The sequence below is a fragment of the Bipolaris zeicola genome (genome assembly GCF_000523435.1).
Source record: "Bipolaris zeicola 26-R-13 unplaced genomic scaffold scaffold_64, whole genome shotgun sequence".
NCBI classification, from domain to species: Eukaryota; Fungi; Ascomycota; class Dothideomycetes; order Pleosporales; family Pleosporaceae; genus Bipolaris; species Bipolaris zeicola.
The window spans coordinates 67156-86054 of NW_006912113.1; the positions used below are offsets into that span (position 1 = coordinate 67156).

Sequence of the window (18899 nt, forward strand, 5' to 3'; positions counted from 1 at the left end):
CAAATGGCGCTAGCCTGTTTGGATCACAAGCTCTCGCGGATGCTCCAGAGCAACTTCCGCGCAGCAACCTCGACAATCCACTTTCGCGACCCATCCGCAAACATCGCAACCGAGTTGCCAGACGCCACGGCCACCCTTCTGGCTTCCCCCACGGCGATTTCTACCGTCCCTACAGCCATACATACAAGGACTACGACAACCCACGCAACGGCACACGCGCTACTAGTAATTCGACGCCGTCGCGACATTGGGAATTCTCACCAGAGATATTGAAGCAAAGGGATCAACCAGATAGTGTCGCAGCCATGGCGGATATCGATTTCAAGGAGGAGCGCGGTGATAGGCGCGAGGACCGACGTGACGACAGACGCGATCGCGGTGGTTATCGAGGGAACAACAAGCGCCGCCGTGACGGTAAGTCTGCTTCTTTGTCTGCTGGCAAACTTGCGCAATCAGTATGCACAAACGGGAGAGTCCTGGAATATTTCACGACTGCGATACTCACCAGGCTGTACCCTCCAACACACTGCTTCATTCTGCGCAATGCTTTCATCTTCAAATGATAGTGCTGACATGGTCGCGTAGATGACAACGACAACTACTACCGCGGTGATGACCGCCGTGGGCCCCAGAGACGCCGCCACGACGACGGCCCCCGTCGCCGATACGAAGAACCCCCATTCCCAAAATTGAGGAGACTGCTTCTCAACATTGCCAGCTCCACTAAGCTACCGCAAGACGAAGCCATTGAAATCGCAAAGTACTTTGGAGAGCACTTTGACGACGAGCGTCTCCGCTCAGACTTTTTCGATGTCCTAGTCCAGCTGTAAGCATTCCCATGGCTACATGTCGAGTCACACTGACACATCGTAGTATTGTCGAGCAACCCTTTAAGATTCCATTTGTTGCAGCCGTTGCCTACTACGCAAACGATGTCAAGCCAGAAATCACAATCGAGGCCATGAAGCGCGTTTCAGATAGGGCACAAGCGGCTCTCAACGCTGGAGAGTGGAAAGAGTTTAAACTACTTCTCAGATTCTTTGCCTGTCTCCAATCGCTGTATGAAGATGATGGCGTCTTTACTTTCCTCGGTCAGCTCTTCGACACAGTTGTGGACCTGCAGAGTGCCAACGAGAACGATGTAAGCCGTCTGCAAAAATATACACTGTTTATTGCTAACAAAATCAGGTTGTCGGCATCGAACTCGTCAAGATCATCCTCCTTACCATCCCTTACGCACTCGTAGCTGGAGGAGAGCGCTTCCATGAGCAAGCCAGGCAACTGTTGAAGAACACGGGCATTGTGGCAAGCAACATGGTTCCTATCGAAAGCCTTATCCACTCGTACGTTGGTGATTTCGAGTCGAAGCCAGTCAGCTACAATAGTGTCATTGGTCTCCTCCAGGCACAGCTTTCGGCTGAAGCGGATTCTGGATTTGAGCTCAGGTGTATTCCACGCGTTGACCCCGAGGCACTGCGTATTATGAACGCCAAGGAAGAAGATGCTTTGCCTACAGCACCTCAGACGCACACTTTCCCCACATTCACCATCCCATCTCCCGTCAACCCTGGCCCAAGGCCTGTCTTTCCCGAGGCCTACTTTTCCCTCTTCGCCGACCAGGAAGTTGACACCGTACCTAAGACGACTGACATTGCGTCATCTCTTGTACGCGATGCTATCGTTGACACCATCAATCAACTTGACTTCAACCGGGAGATGGTTGCCAAGTTCCTCGTCGATGTGGACTGCTACTGGTCTGTCGACATTTTCGCCAAGCGTGGCTCACCCTTTGATAAGTTCCGCGAGCTGGTCGGTGACAAGATCCAGTACAAGTCTGAAGATATGATCATCGACGCCATCTTCTCACAACTGTTCAAGCTGCCTAATGCCGAACACAAACTCGTCTACTACCACTCGCTCATTACTCAGTGCTGCAAAGTTGCTCCTGCTGCCATTGCACCGTCACTTGGAAGGGCTATCCGTACGATCTATAAGAATCTGCCCATGATGGATCTGGAGTTGGGCTATAGGTTCCTTGATTGGTTCTCGCACCATCTCAGCAACTTTGAGTTCCGATGGAGGTGGACTGAATGGTATGTTTAAAAGTGTGTGTGTGACATAAACATACTAACAACATCAGGCTTGACGATCTCGAGCTTTCGAATCTGCACCCAAAAAAGGCATTCATTCTTGCTACCTTGGACAAGGAAATCAGGCTGTCATTTGCAAAGCGCATCCGTTCGACTCTGCCAGACCCCATGCACGCTTTGATTCCCGAGCGTCTGGATGCGGACAACAGTCCCGATTTCAAATACGACAACCCAGGTATGTATGCACTAGACGTAAATGCGAATATGACTGACACTAGCTTTAGATACCCCATATGCTGTTGAAGGTCAGACCTTGCTCAACCAGCTGAGGAAGAAGGCTACAGCAGAGGAAGTGCAAGTCACGATCGATAGCATTCATGAGAAGGCTCTTGCGCAAGGTATTGCAGAAGTTCTCGTACCTTCAACTGATGCTTTTGTCACTGCCATCTGTCGTCTGGGTGCCAAGTCGCTGTCCCACGTTCTTTCTTGCATTGAGCGAGGCAAGGACCGCCTCCTGGAAATCTCTCAAAACGAGACTGCACGCCGTCAGATTGTAGCCAGTGTGGTGGAGTACTGGAAAGACCAGCCTGGTGTCGCCGTCCGCATTATCGATATCCTGCTCAACTACACCATTCTTGCACCGATGACAGTTGTCCAATGGGTATTTGGTAGCCACATGGGCGCTGGAGAGGCTTTGACTGAGAGCTGGGTCTTCGAGATGGTGTCCAACACAGTCGCCAAGGTCACCAACCGCAACCGTCAGATCGCATCCGCACGTCTTCAAAAGGGTCTTCCTCAGGAGCAGATTGAGATGGTTGAAGCTACACTGGCCAAGGACAGAGACAATGCCCGGGAACTGTTCAAGTACATTGAGGACTCTACCCGCGGTGTCGCCGAGGGTTCTGCCGACACAATGCTTGAGAAGTCTTCTAGCGGTGCGTTGACCGAAGAGGAGGTTGAACTCATCAAGGCCTGGGGCAAGCGCTGGCACACTGTCTTCATCCGCAAGGCTCAAGTTGAAGAATCTGTCGTCGGAGAAGATGCTGTCGAGGCAAGGATCAAGCTTCTTGCCTCTGAGCCTGACCCGGTTCCTGAGAGCATGGAGCAGGATGGTGAAGGTGTCGCGGATGCCACAAACGACGACGTGAAGATGTCCGTTCCCTAGCTGGCTGAAGACCGTAGAGTACGATATTGCCGACTAGCAAAAGCATGCGGGTAGACATTAACATTTATAACGGCGTATTGGTGTGCGTATGGGGAATCTGCATATATGCTCACCTCACGTGACGTCGCGTGATGTGGAACATGCAGAAGCGGAATATAGTCTATCTGTATAGTTTGTATTATAGCCATATATTCAAATAAATTTGACGAAGTTCGTCTCGCATATATCCATGCATCCATGTTCAAGTATGATGTAGTAGTTGGCTGAGGTGCTATGGAACGAGATCAAACCATCAGTATCCCAACTAGAGGGCTCTGCCGCAATGGGCATAACATGTTCCTTGTCAGCACTAGGCACGACAAAGCTGTCAGATTCGTGCAAAAGACAACATTATCAATAGGCGGTTGATGCACAATGACTGCTAGCGCGTAGCATGCCGATGGTGCATTTGAAGCTTGGACCGCAGCCTCGTCATGTGAAAGATATTGGAGAACCTGGAAAGGCCGTCGCGGCATACGGCGGCACCAAAGAAATGCAGCCCACCACCAACATTCGGGCCGGAAAGCATGTCACCTTGTATCGCATGCCTTTTGTAGTTGCCATATAATATCTGAACGCGACGACTTCCTCTCACCAACCGCAACCTAAGCACACGGGCGTGCGATACCACGGCCGGCGCTGTTCCCTCGGCTGGCCCATCGCATTCCGCGTTACCCTGCTTAGGACCCAGCCTGCACCTCCCGACGCGATGCATATACCCCCCAGCTACGTCACTGCTGGCTCAGCGACGCCGGCATCCACGCACACATCGAGCATAATACTCCTTAATGGCCTATCATGGTTTTCAAAAGAGACGGGCGACGGCGACAGCGGAGGAGGAGGAGGTATTAGATACCCGGAGAACTGGAGCAGTCTCATCGGCATCGTAACGGCGATAGTAGGAAACGTGCTGATATCATTTGCGCTCAACATGCAGCGGTACGCGCACATTCGGCTGGATCGCGAGTGGCAGGCCAAAGAGCGGCAGCGCAAGAGGAGGAATGCATCTGGACTGAGTCTGAACCGACTCAATGAAGAAGTGACAAAGTTTGGCAGTAGCGGCGGTAGCAGAGCCAAGCATCAGCACGGAAATGGCATGGAGGGTCAGACGCTTCATGCGCCTGATGCGAATATCTTCGAGGCGACCGAGTCGGATCCCCTGGTTGCGAACGAGTGCTCCCACCAGACGAGACCGGATGTGGAGAGGGGCGACAGTGCGGGATCGGGCCCGGACGACGAAGTCTACAAGCAGACGTCGTATCTCAAGTCGCCGTACTGGTGGTTCGGCATCATTCTCATGACGGTGGGCGAAGCGGGGAATTTTCTCGCCTACGGCTTTGCGCCTGCGTCCATTGTCTCGCCGCTCGGTGTCGTGGCGCTCATTTCAAACTGCATTATTGCGCCGTTTATGCTCAAGGAGCCGTTTCGCAAGCGCGATGCGCTGGGTGTTATCATTGCGGTTGGAGGCGCGGTCACGGTTGTGCTTTCGGCAAACGATAATAATCCCAAGTTGGGACCTGGCGAGATTTGGGATTTGATCAGGCGCTGGGAGTTTGAAACGTATCTTGGTATCACTGTTGGTGTGATTATCATGCTCATGGGTGCGAGTAACAAGTATGGGGATAAGAATATTTTGATTGATCTGGGGCTTGTAGGGCTGTTTGGTAAGTTTTTTGGGGGGGTTGTTCAATGGGTATGATCTGCAATGCGGTATGGCTGACTTTATCAAGGTGGATATACGGCGCTCTCTACCAAAGGTGTTGCGTCGTTGCTTTCGTATACACTATGGCGGGCCATTACTTTTCCAGTCTTCTATCTCCTGGTTGCTATTCTCGTTGGCACTGCAGTTATGCAGATCAAGTATGTCAACCGTGCACTACAGCGCTTCGATGCTACCCAGGTCATTCCCGTCCAGTTTGTTCTCTTCACCTTGTCCGTCATTGGCGGGTCTGCAGTGCTCTACCGCGACTTTGAAAGGACTTCGGCGCAGGATGCAGGAAAGTTTATCGGTGGATGCGCCTTGACGTTCTTTGGCGTTTGGTTAATCACGAGCGGACGACCTCCGCAACACAGCGAGGAAGACGACGAGCCAGATCATGATGCGATGTATCTCGCAGGTGAACGCTATACTGATGATGTGGATGACGCTGGCGACGATGTTGCTGCAAGTACGCGATCGACATCACGTCCACTTTCACCACCTATCAACATCCCTTCTCGCTACCGCGATGACGACTCGCGCCCATCAACACCAACCATAGTGGTTATACCCGAGCCAGTAACCCCACCAAATCCCGTTGTTCGCTCAGTCTCTGGAGACATCATGTCTTCTCTAGTCGCAAACCCATGGACCCAACCCAACGAACCCGAAGATCGCACACCACCACTAAACCGCCACACCTCCACCCCCGTCCTACCATCCGAAGCCGCACCCGCACCCTTGGCCTTGACCAGCGACCCCGAACTCGGACTCCCCTGGACCCCCACGCGAGGAAAATCCCAAACCGACATCCCCACGACCCCCAGCTCCCAACTCCGTCGTCTGCGCACCGTCGACCGCCCCCAAGGAACCCGCAACAGCATCGCCGGTCCCCTCCTCGCCAGCCCCCTCAGCACCAGCCTCAGCACAATGGTCCAAGATCTCAAGCGCGGAGCCAGCATCCGCTACCGCGACCCGGACGATTCCATTCGCCGCCGCGGCAGCGTCCTCGGTCTGGGTTCTTCGTCGCGCGACAACGTCGATGACGGCGCCATGATGGGCGGTGGTACCACCACTAGTGAACCGCTGAGTCGCCGGCAGACGCGCGATAGTCAGGCTGGACCGTCGGATGCTGCACCTGCCAGTGCGAGAATAGGCAGGGGCAGGAGTCTTAGTGGGACGCTGAGTGAGCTTTGGAGAGGACTTGGGGGACGTGGCAGTAGGGAGGATATTAGAGCTGAGGCTGAGAGGGACGAGAGGTAGTTTTTTTTTGAGACTTTTTTTTAGAGTATAGAATAGATGGGGGATTGAATGCATTGCAGTGGTTTTTTCTTCTTTTTCTTTTTTTGTCAAACAGAATTGGTTTTCTGATGAATTCAACTATTCATATGTCCCGATTCATCTATCAACATTCCCCCATCCCCATTTCCCCCCTCAAAAAAAAAGAAGTCGTAACAGAACATATGCTAAATGCCAAAGAAAAAGGTATAGTTATATATATATATAAACAATGAAAAATAAAAAGAAGCCCAAAGTCATCCTACGAGTTCATGGCTAAGCTGGGGAGGAGATGTTTAAGGACCCATGATATCAGGCTGATACTTGGTATTCGCAACAACGAGATTCTGGTACTCCTTGACATCTGCACCGGAAATGACTGTGTCGGGAGTTTTCCAGCCGAGTTCAGTGGGGAGACGTTCGTTTTCTGTTCGTGTCATTAGCTTTCTTTCGTTTCTTCGCAAAAAATCCCCCACGCTCCCCTTTTTCCAACCAAAAAGGGGGGGGGGGGGAAAGAAAAAAAAAACAGTGCAAACTCACCAAAGAAAAAATCCACCTGCTCCCTAACCGCCGTCTTGTCCTTGCGATCCCCAAACACAATCATGTAAATTGCCGTCTCGAGATGGCTGAACCCGACAGCAGGGGCTGAGATTGAGAATTGCGGGTTGATCTTGAGGGAATCGAGCATGCGGGCTAGACGGGCGTTTGCAGCCATTTGGAGGGAGATTGTTGGGGCAGTGAAGAAGGAGCGGGTGCGGGCGTAGATGGTGGCGTTGAAGGAGGTTGAGTCGCCGTTGATGGCGTTGTCTTGGCGACTTTTTGGGGACGGTTAGTACATACATCCTATCTTATTATAGGGATATGTGGGATATGGTGAAAGAGAACTTACGAAAGACTGCCGTCGTGCTCGAGGATATTATGCTTGCTGAGCGTATCCAAGCCCCAAGTTGAGCCGCCGGCGTTGGTGGTGAGGGCGGCGGTGTGCAGGAGGACGGTGACGTCGTCGCTGAGGTTCAGGGCGGTTTTGAAGGCGTGCTTGAGGATGTCGAGGGTGAAGTTGCGGCCGTTGTGGGGGAGGTATTCGTGGTTGGCCAGGGTGTTGAGCATGGGGCAGGGTCCACGGGCTTTTGAGAGGAATGTTAGTAACTATTTTTTTTTCTGGGAAGACAAAGTTAAACTTACAGTCGCCGGTTGCAGCTGGATTCCATGTATCCATAGAACCCTGGGCGTTGACTACGCCGACAGCCGCGAGGGCAACGAATGGTACAGATGTAAAGCGCATATTGTCGGGGTTTCGAGACTTTGAAGTTAAAGGCTGTAGAAGAGTATCTGTAGCAAGAGGCGAAGTCGAGTAGGCGTGAGGATGAAGTTCAATCTACCAAGATATCCACGAGTCTCTTATACCACTTTTTTTTCTGCGCGCCTCGGTCAAACGACCAGCGCCACCGCAGATTGCTCTCCATGCGTACAAGGTCTTGTTTCTAAGCCAAGAAGGGGAAGAGGAAAATTTAGTAAGTCGCAAAGGCTTAGCGGCATCTCGGACGTATTCACTTATTGTTACCTTACTATGCCAGCATCCTTCCCCAGTGCGTGCCCACCCCTGGACCATTTCCCCATTACACGTGCCTCTTGCTGCCCTTTTTGTCACCCGGTCTCTTGAAAGATGTCACGCCTTTGTTCCCTGGATCTCCCTCGAATCGTGTAACGCTTGATCAAAACAAAAGTGGTTCGGATTCGCTGGGGGAGAGAGAGAGAGAACCCCAGGTAGGTTTGCGGTCCTCCCTCCCCCCTGTCTTGCAGGTGTGGGCCAGGTCTAGGATGGCGGAGCCATAGTCGCTCGGCCCGCGCGACATAACGTCAAAGTAGGTGCCTGACTCGAATGCGTGGCTCTGGGACTAGGCCCGGGCTACTACGACTTTGCTATGCTATGCTGACCTTTTTCCCTTCCAGCATCAGTCTCACGCATGACTGTATCATTGCCACTCGTGGGTGCTGCTGCTGCGAACACCTACTAGTCTGCTGACCGTCTGGGGGGGGCTCAGCTAGGCAGATGGAACATCCACCAACACAAGATAACATCATCATTCAATACATGGCCATCATCAGCAACGGTGGCTCAGTAGGTTTCCGTCGGGCGACTACATACACGAGATATGCTTGATTTGCAACCACGTCTGCTTTGGTAGTAGTGGAGACTAAACTCAGGGATCGGAGATTGCACTCCCGCTAAACTACGACGGTGCGCCACACCCTTTAACCACTTCCCTACAACAGTATGCCTATCATGGCATCAACTCCAGAGTACAACCATGTCATGAGGCTGCCAAGTCAGGTACACAAGAAAGTTTATTCTTAGATAGATAGATGCACAGTTCATTGCTACTATCGAAAAACTTACCGCGGCTTTACTAGAATACGACGTCTTAACCCCCCCCTCCCTTATCGCAAAGAGAGAGAGAGAGAGAAAGAGAAGAAAAAAATGCGGCACCAGCCCAGCATTCGCATCCTTTCATCACACTCTAAACACAGCAGTCGATGTTGTGCAGGCCCCCCTCCCCTCCCCTCCCTCGGCCGGGCCGGAGGCGACCAGGATTAACCCTCTTTTTCAACAAACCTACAATTCGCCTTCCCCGCTGCAACCACGCATCGAAACATCAAGGCCGGAAATCTCCCCATATCCCGCCAACCCCCCATGCCAGGCGCCTGTATACACGCACACACACCAAGGCTTACTATATGCAACTATTTTAAATGAAAGTACGATGTAGCATCAAAGCAAAGAAGGAAAAGGACCTATAAATATCGCATGAAACGCATGGAGTGTGCGGTCGGAAATGCACGTCATAAAGGCTGGGAAAAAAATGCTATATACTACAACTTTTTGACATTTTTTAACACCTTTTGTATTATCACAAGGTAGTGTGGTTGAGGAAATCAATGTCGTCACTTGCCTCTCTCAACATCCTACGCACGTGAAAAAGGCCCAGTGCGAGAGCAATTTACACCCAAGGACTGTTTGAAGTACAGTAGTCTATTCAACCCACACACCGCCCAATCAGCACCCACGTATTTGTGAGCAAAAGCCGGGGGGGGGGGAAGGGTGCACAAACTCGCTGCATACAAGCCAAGCAAATTAGCGCGTCTTTCTCCGCGACTCTCTAACGCCGTGGCAATCTAGAATTTGGGGCCCACACACACCCCCATGCCTGCCGCCGGACACGCCAAAATAAAAGTCTGTTCGTGGGTATGTAAACTTCCTTCATCGGTCTTTTTTTTGCTTTTGATGTGTGTCGTCCAACGGTATGGGAATCGGGAGTCGCGGGAGCTAAGGTGCTATAGTGCTTATTCTTTCCGCAAGAAAAAGGCCGTCCGAATTGGAGGAGGAGGAGGTCCTGGTAGTTTACCAAGACTCGTTCTCTTTGACTAGGTACCTGTGAAACGGGCAGCAGGCATTAATTGTGTATGTACTGCTTTCGACTACATATGGCCGAACCTCGGTATCTTTCTATATCAAAGCAGCGCAACGACATCTGCTTTAGCTTTGAATTCGGCGATTTGCTTCGCAGTGCAACCTTTTGATGCGCCGGCCGTCGTGCGGGTATCCTTGCGGACACCGCTTTCGAGCAAGAACTTGACAGCGTCGACGCGGCCCAGTTCGGCGGCGAGATGAAGCGCAGTCCACCCGTTTTTGAGCGTCGACTGGTTCATATCTTGGCCCTTGTTCTTGAGCACCTCGAGCACTTTGACGTGGCCTTTTGCGGCGGCGAGCAGGTATGCGGTGCGGTTTTTGTTGTCGCGCGCGTTGAGCAGCTTGTGGTCCCATTCCAGCAGCAGTTTTACGGCGCCGACGCAATTGTTGAGCGCGGCGATGTGAAGAGCGGTGCGGCCATCGACGTTCCTGATGTGGATATCGATACCGGGCACGGAACGCAAGGTCCGCAGGATCTTGGTATCGCCGTGTTCCGCCGCCAGATGTGCTGCGGTCCAGCGCTTTGGTGTAAGGGCATTGATGGGACATTCCTGTTTCGACACAAGTTCGTCGATTCTGGTGTAGAGCTTGTCTGCGACTGCCCAGTGTAAAGCATTGCGCGGACCAGGCCCCATTGACACCTTGGTTTCTGCCTTTGGCGCCGGGCCAAGTGTCAGACGCCAGACCATCTCGTCACAGCATTTCTGGCTCGTCTCGTAGCGCTTGTTGAGGTCTTCGAGTTGCTCGCTCCAGTTGTACATCTTCATTGCGTTCTTGAACCATTTCTTGGGCGCAGAGTCGTCACAGAGGAAGTTTGCCAGCTGCGCCGATGCAAACATGATTCCTTTGAACAGACCGATATAGACGACGCGCAGCTTCTGCTTTAATCTTTGCATGTCGTCATCATCCTCGGGCCGTATACTGACACGCTCGTGGCTTTTGGCAGTATAAACATAGTAATCGGACGCAACTTCGGCCAAATCTATCATGGCGTCTTTCTCAGAGGTGTATATTTCTTCCATCTGGTCGGGATGTTAGACTGATTGTACGTAAAGTCAGAAACATGCGTAATCTATCATACGGAGAAAACCATGAACAGGGCGGCAACGGGGATAGCCACATAGGGACCACCAACTGCTGCGCCCGCCCCGAATAGTTCTTTGATCATTCCCATATTTTGCGACACTCTGTTGAATCTCTCCGGACGCTTTTTTGCTTCCAGCTTGCTTCCTTGCTTGTTGATAAAAGAAAGCATCACTTTGTATCCTTCATCAGTTTTGAGATCCAGATCCGGTTGGTTGAGTCGTTTCCTCAATTTTGCTTGGACCTTTTGCATATGCTCTTTCTCCGCGCCATCAGCATAGAGCGCCTTGTAAGCTTCCCGCCACAGATTCGGCTCCTTCTTTCCGTGCTTATTTGACTTCGTCATTGTGGTCTCGTGCTTGCGTATGTGTCGATGGATGATACCAGAAAAAGGGATATGGGCAGGCAAGGCGTTGGTTTTGGCTGAGCTGAAAAGTGTTCATGAGCGAGGTGCCTGAGCAGCATGGCTGCCTGATAAATCTATTGTGATGACTAGAGTTACACCGGTTCATCTGATGGATGCACAGCCCCCGCCGTTAGCTGCGGTAGATGTGGGCGGTTAGGAGCCAATTGGAATTGTTCGCGCTCGATAACGCGAGAAGAGGGGCCAAGTCGCTGACAAAATGGTAGTGTGTCAGTCCTGCAGGCAGCCTTAAAGGGAGTGTAGAGAGTTTAGCGAGCAAGTAGGCACATTCGTAGTGGCTGCTCAGCCACATCTGCAGATGTGAGAACACCAGCACAGCCTTGAGTGATTTATTCAGCCACCGCAGTAGACATATACGAGCATTTGAGGTACCTAAGCGGATTTTTATATTCTTGCAGAAGACATGACGTGATATGCATGAGCTCTCATACCAGACCGAGGTGGGTATTCGGAAAATTGCAGCCTACATCTTCCGCTCGATTTCCCCCTACCCTCTAACCAGGGTTTTGAATTGGAACTACATGTTAGTTATCTACATGTAATAAATATTTGTGACCTGTTCTCCGCACCACCATGATTCTGTACAAGTTGCTGGGATCAGCTCTTAAATGAAGAAACCGTTAAGAGGATAGCGAGCAGAACAAGAGTACTGAGTCACAATGAATGGGATAAGCGCGAGAGAAGTTAATGTTGTCACGGTATGCGGACAAAAAGGAAAACATGCACATTCGGAAGTAAAGTAGAAAGAGAAGTAGAAGATATGTATCAAAGACCCATGATACCTTGTATTAATTCATTTGTGCATCTGCCTCAATCGCTGCACGTGCTGTTTGCAACGAAAGATTAGGCTGATCCCCCATGATGGAAATTAGGACCCTCAGCATACAGAGCAGTAAACATTCATCCTGAAAACCCATTGTCCCACGATTGAGCCGTGCATCCGAAATCACATAATGAAGCGCTTAGTGAACAAGAACACTTACTTAGACTTGTTCCTCCACCGACACATCGATACTGAGACCCTCCTCGACAGGCTCAGTCTTCATCTTTTTGACAGCGAGCATATCATCAAGCTCACTATTCTCCTCAGACTGGGACTCAGCTGGCTCAGTCTTGAGCTTACTAGCCTTGCGCTTTCTGACAGAGGGTGAAGGCGTCACGGGATCTTCTGCCTTGGGCTTGACCCGGGATCGCGGCGTCTTGGGAGTGGCGGGTGTCTGAACGGGAGTGCTCGTAGCAGAGTTCAAGCCCGTGGCGCCCGATACGTTCTTCTTCTTCCAAGAGTACAGGCGATTCTCAATGGCTTTGGGAGTGCATTCTTAAACGGGAACATCAGAATTGTGGGTAGAGAAGAGGTGTGGAGAAAGGAATGAGATGAACGTGTATTGGAAAGGAAAACAAACATACCGACTCCAGCATCATTGACTCGCTGAGCGATCTTGGCGCAAAGTGACTTGGAGAAGCTGATGTTGCACTCCTCAAAGACACCATGGAGGATCTGAAAGGCGCGTCAGTGACTGCGGAAATATGCATAGGGAGCTGAGGTGGTGCCTGGTTCACTTACAATCGCGTCTAACTCGGGAGTCCACTTGGGCATCTTGACGGCTGGGGATGAAGATCTGTTGTCGGATCAGTAACGGCAACGGGGCATGTAACAAGAAGGCCACTCACTGATTGTTGTGATATTGTTTGAGGTAGTTGGTGCACACTGTGATGCAGGTAATGTAAGCTGAGAAAAGGTGATTTGAGTATCAGCTGAAGGTTGAGTAGAGAGAAAGAGGGATGGATGGTCGTGTGAGGAGGGTCAACTTTATGTTTCTGGACTGGTAGCGTCACAGGGAGAACAGAGCAAGGCAGAAGCCTCACGGTGAAGGTGAGTCTGCAACACGGCGAGGAGGCTAGGGCTCCACCCTCACCCTTCATTTTGTCACCTTTGGATACAATGATCTAAGATAAGGCATTGCGGCAACATATGCGGGTCAGATTTGAGAGGTAGAAGGGTGTGACCACTTCACAGCCTGAGGCGATAATGCTGCTGTTGAGAGATTTGTATGCACTGTTTAGTAATTCGCATCATGGCTTCTCCAAAGTTCTGGGATGTACACGGGGAAACAACACATGGATAGCGAGTTATGTCAACATTGATTCATATCACACTCAATACTGCCTTAACTCTGCAACTGATACAAGTACATCCTGTCAGAAAAGAATCACACCTCAGCTACTTCAGTGGTTCAAGACATGGCTGTGCGGGACCTCTCACTCTACCTAGGTCAGAGACAGCATGCCCTATACCTACATAACAGAGTCATTTTCTGTCTCTCCACTTTCCTTTGAGTCATCCTGCATACTACCCGCTACGTCTTCCACTGCCGCAGCGCTTCCTTGTGGATTCAGTGTCGGTACAGGGCGCCTCTTCTCTCTGTGCCATTCCCTCCACAATTGGCATACATGCTCTTTGTTCGCAGGGTTCTTAACATGAATACCCAATATCGTTGGTATGAAACATTCCGTTTCTAGATGCGCACCCTGCGTCTCCCGCTTCATCGATGTCATGCTGCTGCTTCCATTCATACGCCTTGCCTCAAGAACAAAGTAGTGCGCCCAACAAGGCTCGAACTTGAAGACTTGTTCGCGTCGCCAGGGCGTGCGTCTCGTGGTCTTGTTCGCTTTTCCGAATGGCAACTTCTCAGATTCATCTAGAAGGTTGTCGAATATTTGCTCGCAGATGTATTTGAGGGAGATCTCGGCAGGGTTTTCTTTTGCGTGTAGAAGCCACAACTTGCGGAGGCGCTGAACAACGTTTTGGTATGCGAGTTGAGGCATTAGGCCACAGGGGGGAAGTTCGCAGCCAAAAAGTGGAGGCACTTTAATCAATTTTATGTTAGTGCTTGTGAAAAGTTGATGCGGCCGAGTCGCAAGAGATTCATTGTGAACGTACTGTATGGCAGCAAAGCAAGCTCGTCCTCAGGGCACACCGTACCGTTCTCGTCTTGCCTATCATCCTGGTTAGATACATAATTACCGCTCATATTTTCAAAGGGCGATTCGCACCATTCTGGAGAGTCTTCTACGATGCGTTAGTTGTTTGAGATGCTTTACAATTTTAGGCGGAACTGAAATACCCTCATTTTTTGTCAGTAACTGTGTAGCGCCTCGAGGGTTGGAATCGAATCCTATCCAAGCCATGGTTAACGACGGTATTCAATGCAGTAATACTGCTGTGCTGAAAATGTCAAGGGTTTGTGGTGGGGAGTGTGAGTGGTGCAGCGTGAAGATATAGACAAAGAGCGAAGTGAATGTTAAGATCAGCTAGCAATTGTTTGCACCTGGCTGACCAAACATGCAAACGCAAGCGCACAAGTTAGCATCCGGGTGAGACAAACGCAGGCATGAAAGGATGATACTTTTTGAAACAGCAGGAGTATTTGCACGCAAGATTTTCGAACGAGTCATATGGGTAATTGATCACTTGAGGAGCCAAAATATGATTCTATCACTGTCAAAGCTTGACGGTAAATCCCCTTGGAACTATACTGCAGAAACTATAAAGCCTTGCCCATGAACTTTCTCTTTGTGTAGCTCAGCCACCACTTGCTAGGAGTGTTGGTATCGTCTGCGTATACCCTATTGAGTAACCGTGTTGCCAACTCCTGGCGCATCTGCATGATGTACTGTCGCAGCACTTCGGCAGAGTTCCTGTCTGGAGGCGCTTCGAAAGCCTGGTTCAGTGGGAATCCAGCATCACCAGGAATTGCAAAGTTTGTATCAAGAGCGGAGTTCATGACGGCCTGTTTGATTCTGTCAGCCTCGGCTCTAAATTCCTGTCGTAGCTGCCACGTACCTTCTCAGCTTCTCTCCGGCTCATGCTGGGCTTGATCTTGCCCAGCACTTCGCTCACATAGAGGATGCCATAGATGAGCACACGGTCGGCTGGTCCCTTGATCTCGAAGTTGCGGAAGAATGTGTTGGCGCGGAATAGAGCGAGGACTTCGTCTAGGGGGTCGTATGATTCGTGTGAGGCTTCAATGGTGAGCTCGGTGACGTCTGCGGGCAGAGCAGGCAATTGGACAGCGGGCCCACGAGTGCGTGTGCGAAGAGGAAGGAGGGCAAAGTTGCCTGTTGTAGCAGTCAATCAAGGTGCACTCATATAAGTCGAATGGGAGAGTCCTACCAATCAATTGCTGATTGGGCTCATCGAGGAAGACTGAGTGGTAGGCCTAGCGGGGGGTCAGCTGTCAAGATGTTTGGGGATGTTTTCTTCGACAGTATTCGTCTGTCTGCAATAATCCAAGACTCACAGGCATTTTGGAATGTGGGTGCCCGCAGATTGTTGTTCTGGGTCGTGTGCTTTGAGCTCGGCGGAGGTGACGGCGTAGCTCCGCTGGCCGACTGTATGAGGTGTGCTCGTAGGGCTGAGCCGTGGGGCGGGGTGACTAAGCCGCCGCCAATTAACGCGTCTCTTCACGCGGCGCGTCTGCCCCGACTTTGTTAGCACCAGCCCAGCATCCTACACATTGCAGCATCCCTGCACTCACTGCTTCAACCTGACCTCAAAATCATACAAAGTGCACCGAATTGACACAAATCAAGTCTCTCACCATGTCGGACATTGAAGATGAAATGGACGTTGATGCGCCCGTCGACAAGTCCATCAGCTTTGGCGGAGACTCGAAAAAGGGCAAGCGGAGCGCTGCCAATCTGCCTGTAGAAGCTGAAGACACATTGCCATGGTATGTGTCTGTATGTGACGCTATTGCACCTTTTCTAAAGCTTGCATAGGGTAGAAAAGTACAGACCAGCGTCTCTCGACGACGTAGAAGGCCACAAGGACATCATAGCCACAATCAACAAATTTGTCGACTCGAACGTAAGGACGTTGCCCTGCTTAAAGGCTCCTCGCTGACCCCAGCAGCGATTACCACATCTTCTTCTCTATGGTCCACCAGGAACCGGAAAGACTTCGACCGTCCTAGCACTCGCACGACGTATATACGGGAACAAGAACATGCGGCAAATGGTTCTCGAACTAAACGCATCAGATGACAGAGGTATCGAAGTGGTCAGAGAGCAGATCAAAACATTTAGCAGTACCAAGCAAATCTTCTCTGCCGCACCCAAAGCAGGAGATTCTTCGCTGGCAACTTTCAAACTCATTGTTCTCGATGAAGCCGACGCCATGACTTCCACCGCCCAGATGGCACTGAGACGAATCATGGAGAAGTACACGGCAAACACACGTTTCTGCATCATTGCAAACTACACACACAAACTCTCGCCCGCCCTGCTCTCGCGTTGTACGAGATTTCGATTTTCACCGCTCAAGGACCAGGACATTAGGCACCTAGTCGACAAGGTGATTGAGGAGGAAAAGGTCAACATTACACAAGACGCCACCGATTCGCTCGTCACTCTGAGCAAGGGAGATATGAGACGAGCGCTCAACGTGCTGCAAGCCTGCCATGCTTCCAGCACGCCACTCCAGCCCCCAGGCAAGCCCGCGGTCGACCCGAGTTCAATCGTGCGTGACCAAATCACTCAGACCACCATCTACGACTGTATAGCAGCACCACATCCTTCAGACATCAAGTACATCATCGAAACACTGCTGTCTAAGAATGACATGACAGAGTGTCTACGAACCATAAATAATCTCAAGACATTGAAGGGACTGGCGCTCGCAGATATTCTAACGGCGATTAGCGAAGAGCTGGTCGCGAATGACGTGCCACCACAAGTTATGGTGACATGGATGTCAGGTCTGGCAGATATTGAGTATAGACTGAGCGGAGGTGGTAGTGAAGCGATCCAGACTGGTGCAGCGATTGGTGTTGTAAGAACAGGGGTGGAGCTTCTGGAGAACGGCAAGAAGTGATGCATGAATGCCCAATGAGGGGCTCTTCTTAAACTAAAGCAAGAGCAAAGTGACGAAATGCTCAGAATGATACCATTTTGTTGTCGCCATGGCAGCGTGATCAACACGAATCCACACGTAGTCGAGTATCCCAGTTGTGAACGGACCCTAACTTGGTGGGGCATTTGTGTATCAAAACACGGAGATTCACCCCGGTGATAGGATGGTAGCCTCGTTCGGCGCTAACCGCGCTAGTCAGCCTTCACGCGACCCCAACGCGCAGCCTACTGAAGTCGCCTAGATATACTCCAAACACCCCACCCCATCAACAAACAGCAACCTTTAAAATCACCCACTGATACTGGAATTGAGTTGCCCTTTTTCGCTGCTGTGACCGATATTGGGTCAGCTATCATTTTCGAGATTACCCCTCAGCCTCTCAACATGCCCGTCAACGTAGGTCTTCCTAAGAACCAGATAGAGTTTGTAGCTGAAGAAGAGTAGAAGGGAAGGGGCCCTACAAGAAAGCGGCTGAGTACGCGCCGGAGTTTTGATCCCATCCCGCTCCCTGTATCCAAAGACACCGCCACCCTACAGGAGCGACGATTTATGAGTGGCAAGCCTAAACGACCAACTAGGTGGCGAGGGCCGGTGAGTCGCATTGCTCGCTTTTGATTATGGGCCGTTGTGTTAACTTTTTTGCATAGAAAAATGTGGATGCCACTCTGACAACATGGATGGAACACCCAGCGCCCGCCGTAAAGTCGCAGGCGGTGGTGCGATCAACACAGAAACGGGCACAAAAGCCAGAGAACCAGCAAGCAAAGCCGCAAAGCGTTGAACTCAGATTTTCATTCTCAGTACCACCTGATGAGCCTTCAGCCCGCAGAGGTCGTGAAGAAGCATTCACCCAAAGCTTCTCCGGACTTACTATGACTGGCAGCGCAAACCGGTCCGTCTCTGCACATCCACCTCAAACCAGGGCATCACCATCTCAGGAACCGCGCCGGCATTCAGAGTCCACCTCGCAAGCACCCCAGCTAGCAAAACCAAAGAAGAAGCGAGAAGGCTACGGCTTCAGCTACTCTGAAACCTTCATGTGCGACTCAGATGACTACCCAGACACCGAATGCGACTGGGATTCTGATGAACAGCATCCATCGGACCAAGACACTGGCTACTCTGCGCAACCCAGCCCCTGTATCAACTGGAACGGAACAGAGCAAACCCCACGGCCGACTTCCAGTGATTCAACATCGACAATCGAAGACCAGTCGTTCAACGATCTCGTAGTTTTGCGTGACGTCGGATCCTTCCATCTCGCGCGTCCCCAGCGCGTTCTACCGTGTACACGTGCCACTCGAGAAGACACACTGTGCCTCAAAGTCCATGCCAAAGCGCTTGTAGCCCGATTCGAGGAATCCAGTGACATCCAAGCGCAACTGCTAACTCGCATGGAGCGCATGATGTACGCTGAGCAGCAACGCCGTAACTCGCCCGGTGGAGCCAATTCCATGGCCAAGTGTGCACTCAAGCTACGCGATTTCCTGCTCAAGGTGAAGGAAGAGAGGGTTGAGACGGGCGAGCATGTCACGATTGTTGAGCATGAGATTGAGTGGGCGGAGTGGTTGGTTGAGGCTAGTCGGACGGGCGTCATGCATGTCCGGAGTGAGGGGTGCACGTGCCGTCCGGATTGGGATCCAGAGTGAGAACCTGGGAAGGGTGTTGAAGAAACTTATGACATGAGAGGATTTGAGCCATATGTGGACTCGCAAGTGCGGTTCTACACTCCGGCAGC

The 18899-nt window shown here is 51.3% G+C and overlaps 9 protein-coding genes across 9 annotated transcripts; 4 read left to right on the top strand and 5 right to left on the bottom strand.

The window, feature by feature from the left end:
- Positions 1 to 305: 305 nt before the first annotated feature.
- COCCADRAFT_94843 (uncharacterized protein) lies at positions 306 to 3255 on the top strand (the record flags this gene model as incomplete). Its single annotated transcript, XM_007713621.1, has 6 exons — positions 306 to 414; positions 586 to 826; positions 874 to 1141; positions 1189 to 2093; positions 2141 to 2325; positions 2369 to 3255. The coding sequence occupies 6 exons, from the start codon at positions 306 to 308 to the stop codon at positions 3253 to 3255; spliced, it is 2595 nt and encodes an 864-aa protein (XP_007711811.1).
- Positions 3256 to 4003: 748 nt separating this feature from the next.
- Positions 4004 to 6256, top strand: COCCADRAFT_94802 (uncharacterized protein; the record flags this gene model as incomplete). Its single annotated transcript, XM_007713622.1, has 2 exons — positions 4004 to 4958; positions 5025 to 6256. 2 exons carry the CDS (start codon positions 4004 to 4006, stop codon positions 6254 to 6256), a joined length of 2187 nt encoding a protein of 728 aa, XP_007711812.1.
- Positions 6257 to 6567: 311 nt separating this feature from the next.
- COCCADRAFT_4629 (uncharacterized protein) lies at positions 6568 to 7553 on the bottom strand (the record flags this gene model as incomplete). Its single annotated transcript, XM_007713581.1, has 4 exons — positions 6568 to 6698; positions 6812 to 7086; positions 7161 to 7395; positions 7454 to 7553. The coding sequence occupies 4 exons, from the start codon at positions 7551 to 7553 to the stop codon at positions 6568 to 6570; spliced, it is 741 nt and encodes a 246-aa protein (XP_007711771.1).
- A 2327-nt stretch (positions 7554 to 9880) lies between these two features.
- On the bottom strand, positions 9881 to 10186 carry COCCADRAFT_46198 (uncharacterized protein; the record flags this gene model as incomplete). Its single annotated transcript, XM_007713623.1, has 1 exon — positions 9881 to 10186. A coding segment is annotated over one exon (306 nt), but the record flags the coding sequence as incomplete, so codon positions are not given.
- A 2044-nt stretch (positions 10187 to 12230) lies between these two features.
- Positions 12231 to 12844, bottom strand: COCCADRAFT_94808 (uncharacterized protein; the record flags this gene model as incomplete). Its single annotated transcript, XM_007713624.1, has 3 exons — positions 12231 to 12565; positions 12655 to 12745; positions 12812 to 12844. The coding sequence occupies 3 exons, from the start codon at positions 12842 to 12844 to the stop codon at positions 12231 to 12233; spliced, it is 459 nt and encodes a 152-aa protein (XP_007711814.1).
- A 698-nt stretch (positions 12845 to 13542) lies between these two features.
- On the bottom strand, positions 13543 to 14279 carry COCCADRAFT_94863 (uncharacterized protein; the record flags this gene model as incomplete). The annotated part of the gene is made up of 2 exons (XM_007713625.1): positions 13543 to 14114; positions 14189 to 14279. 2 exons carry the CDS (start codon positions 14277 to 14279, stop codon positions 13543 to 13545), a joined length of 663 nt encoding a protein of 220 aa, XP_007711815.1.
- Positions 14280 to 14792: 513 nt separating this feature from the next.
- COCCADRAFT_25876 (uncharacterized protein) lies at positions 14793 to 15554 on the bottom strand (the record flags this gene model as incomplete). The annotated part of the gene is made up of 4 exons (XM_007713593.1): positions 14793 to 15038; positions 15092 to 15366; positions 15422 to 15467; positions 15549 to 15554. The coding sequence occupies 4 exons, from the start codon at positions 15552 to 15554 to the stop codon at positions 14793 to 14795; spliced, it is 573 nt and encodes a 190-aa protein (XP_007711783.1).
- A 295-nt stretch (positions 15555 to 15849) lies between these two features.
- COCCADRAFT_94780 (uncharacterized protein) lies at positions 15850 to 17122 on the top strand (the record flags this gene model as incomplete). Its single annotated transcript, XM_007713626.1, has 3 exons — positions 15850 to 15986; positions 16030 to 16117; positions 16163 to 17122. 3 exons carry the CDS (start codon positions 15850 to 15852, stop codon positions 17120 to 17122), a joined length of 1185 nt encoding a protein of 394 aa, XP_007711816.1.
- Positions 17123 to 17545: 423 nt separating this feature from the next.
- On the top strand, positions 17546 to 18810 carry COCCADRAFT_25878 (uncharacterized protein; the record flags this gene model as incomplete). The annotated part of the gene is made up of 3 exons (XM_007713594.1): positions 17546 to 17557; positions 17606 to 17752; positions 17809 to 18810. The coding sequence occupies 3 exons, from the start codon at positions 17546 to 17548 to the stop codon at positions 18808 to 18810; spliced, it is 1161 nt and encodes a 386-aa protein (XP_007711784.1).
- Between the last annotated feature and the right edge of the window lie 89 nt (positions 18811 to 18899).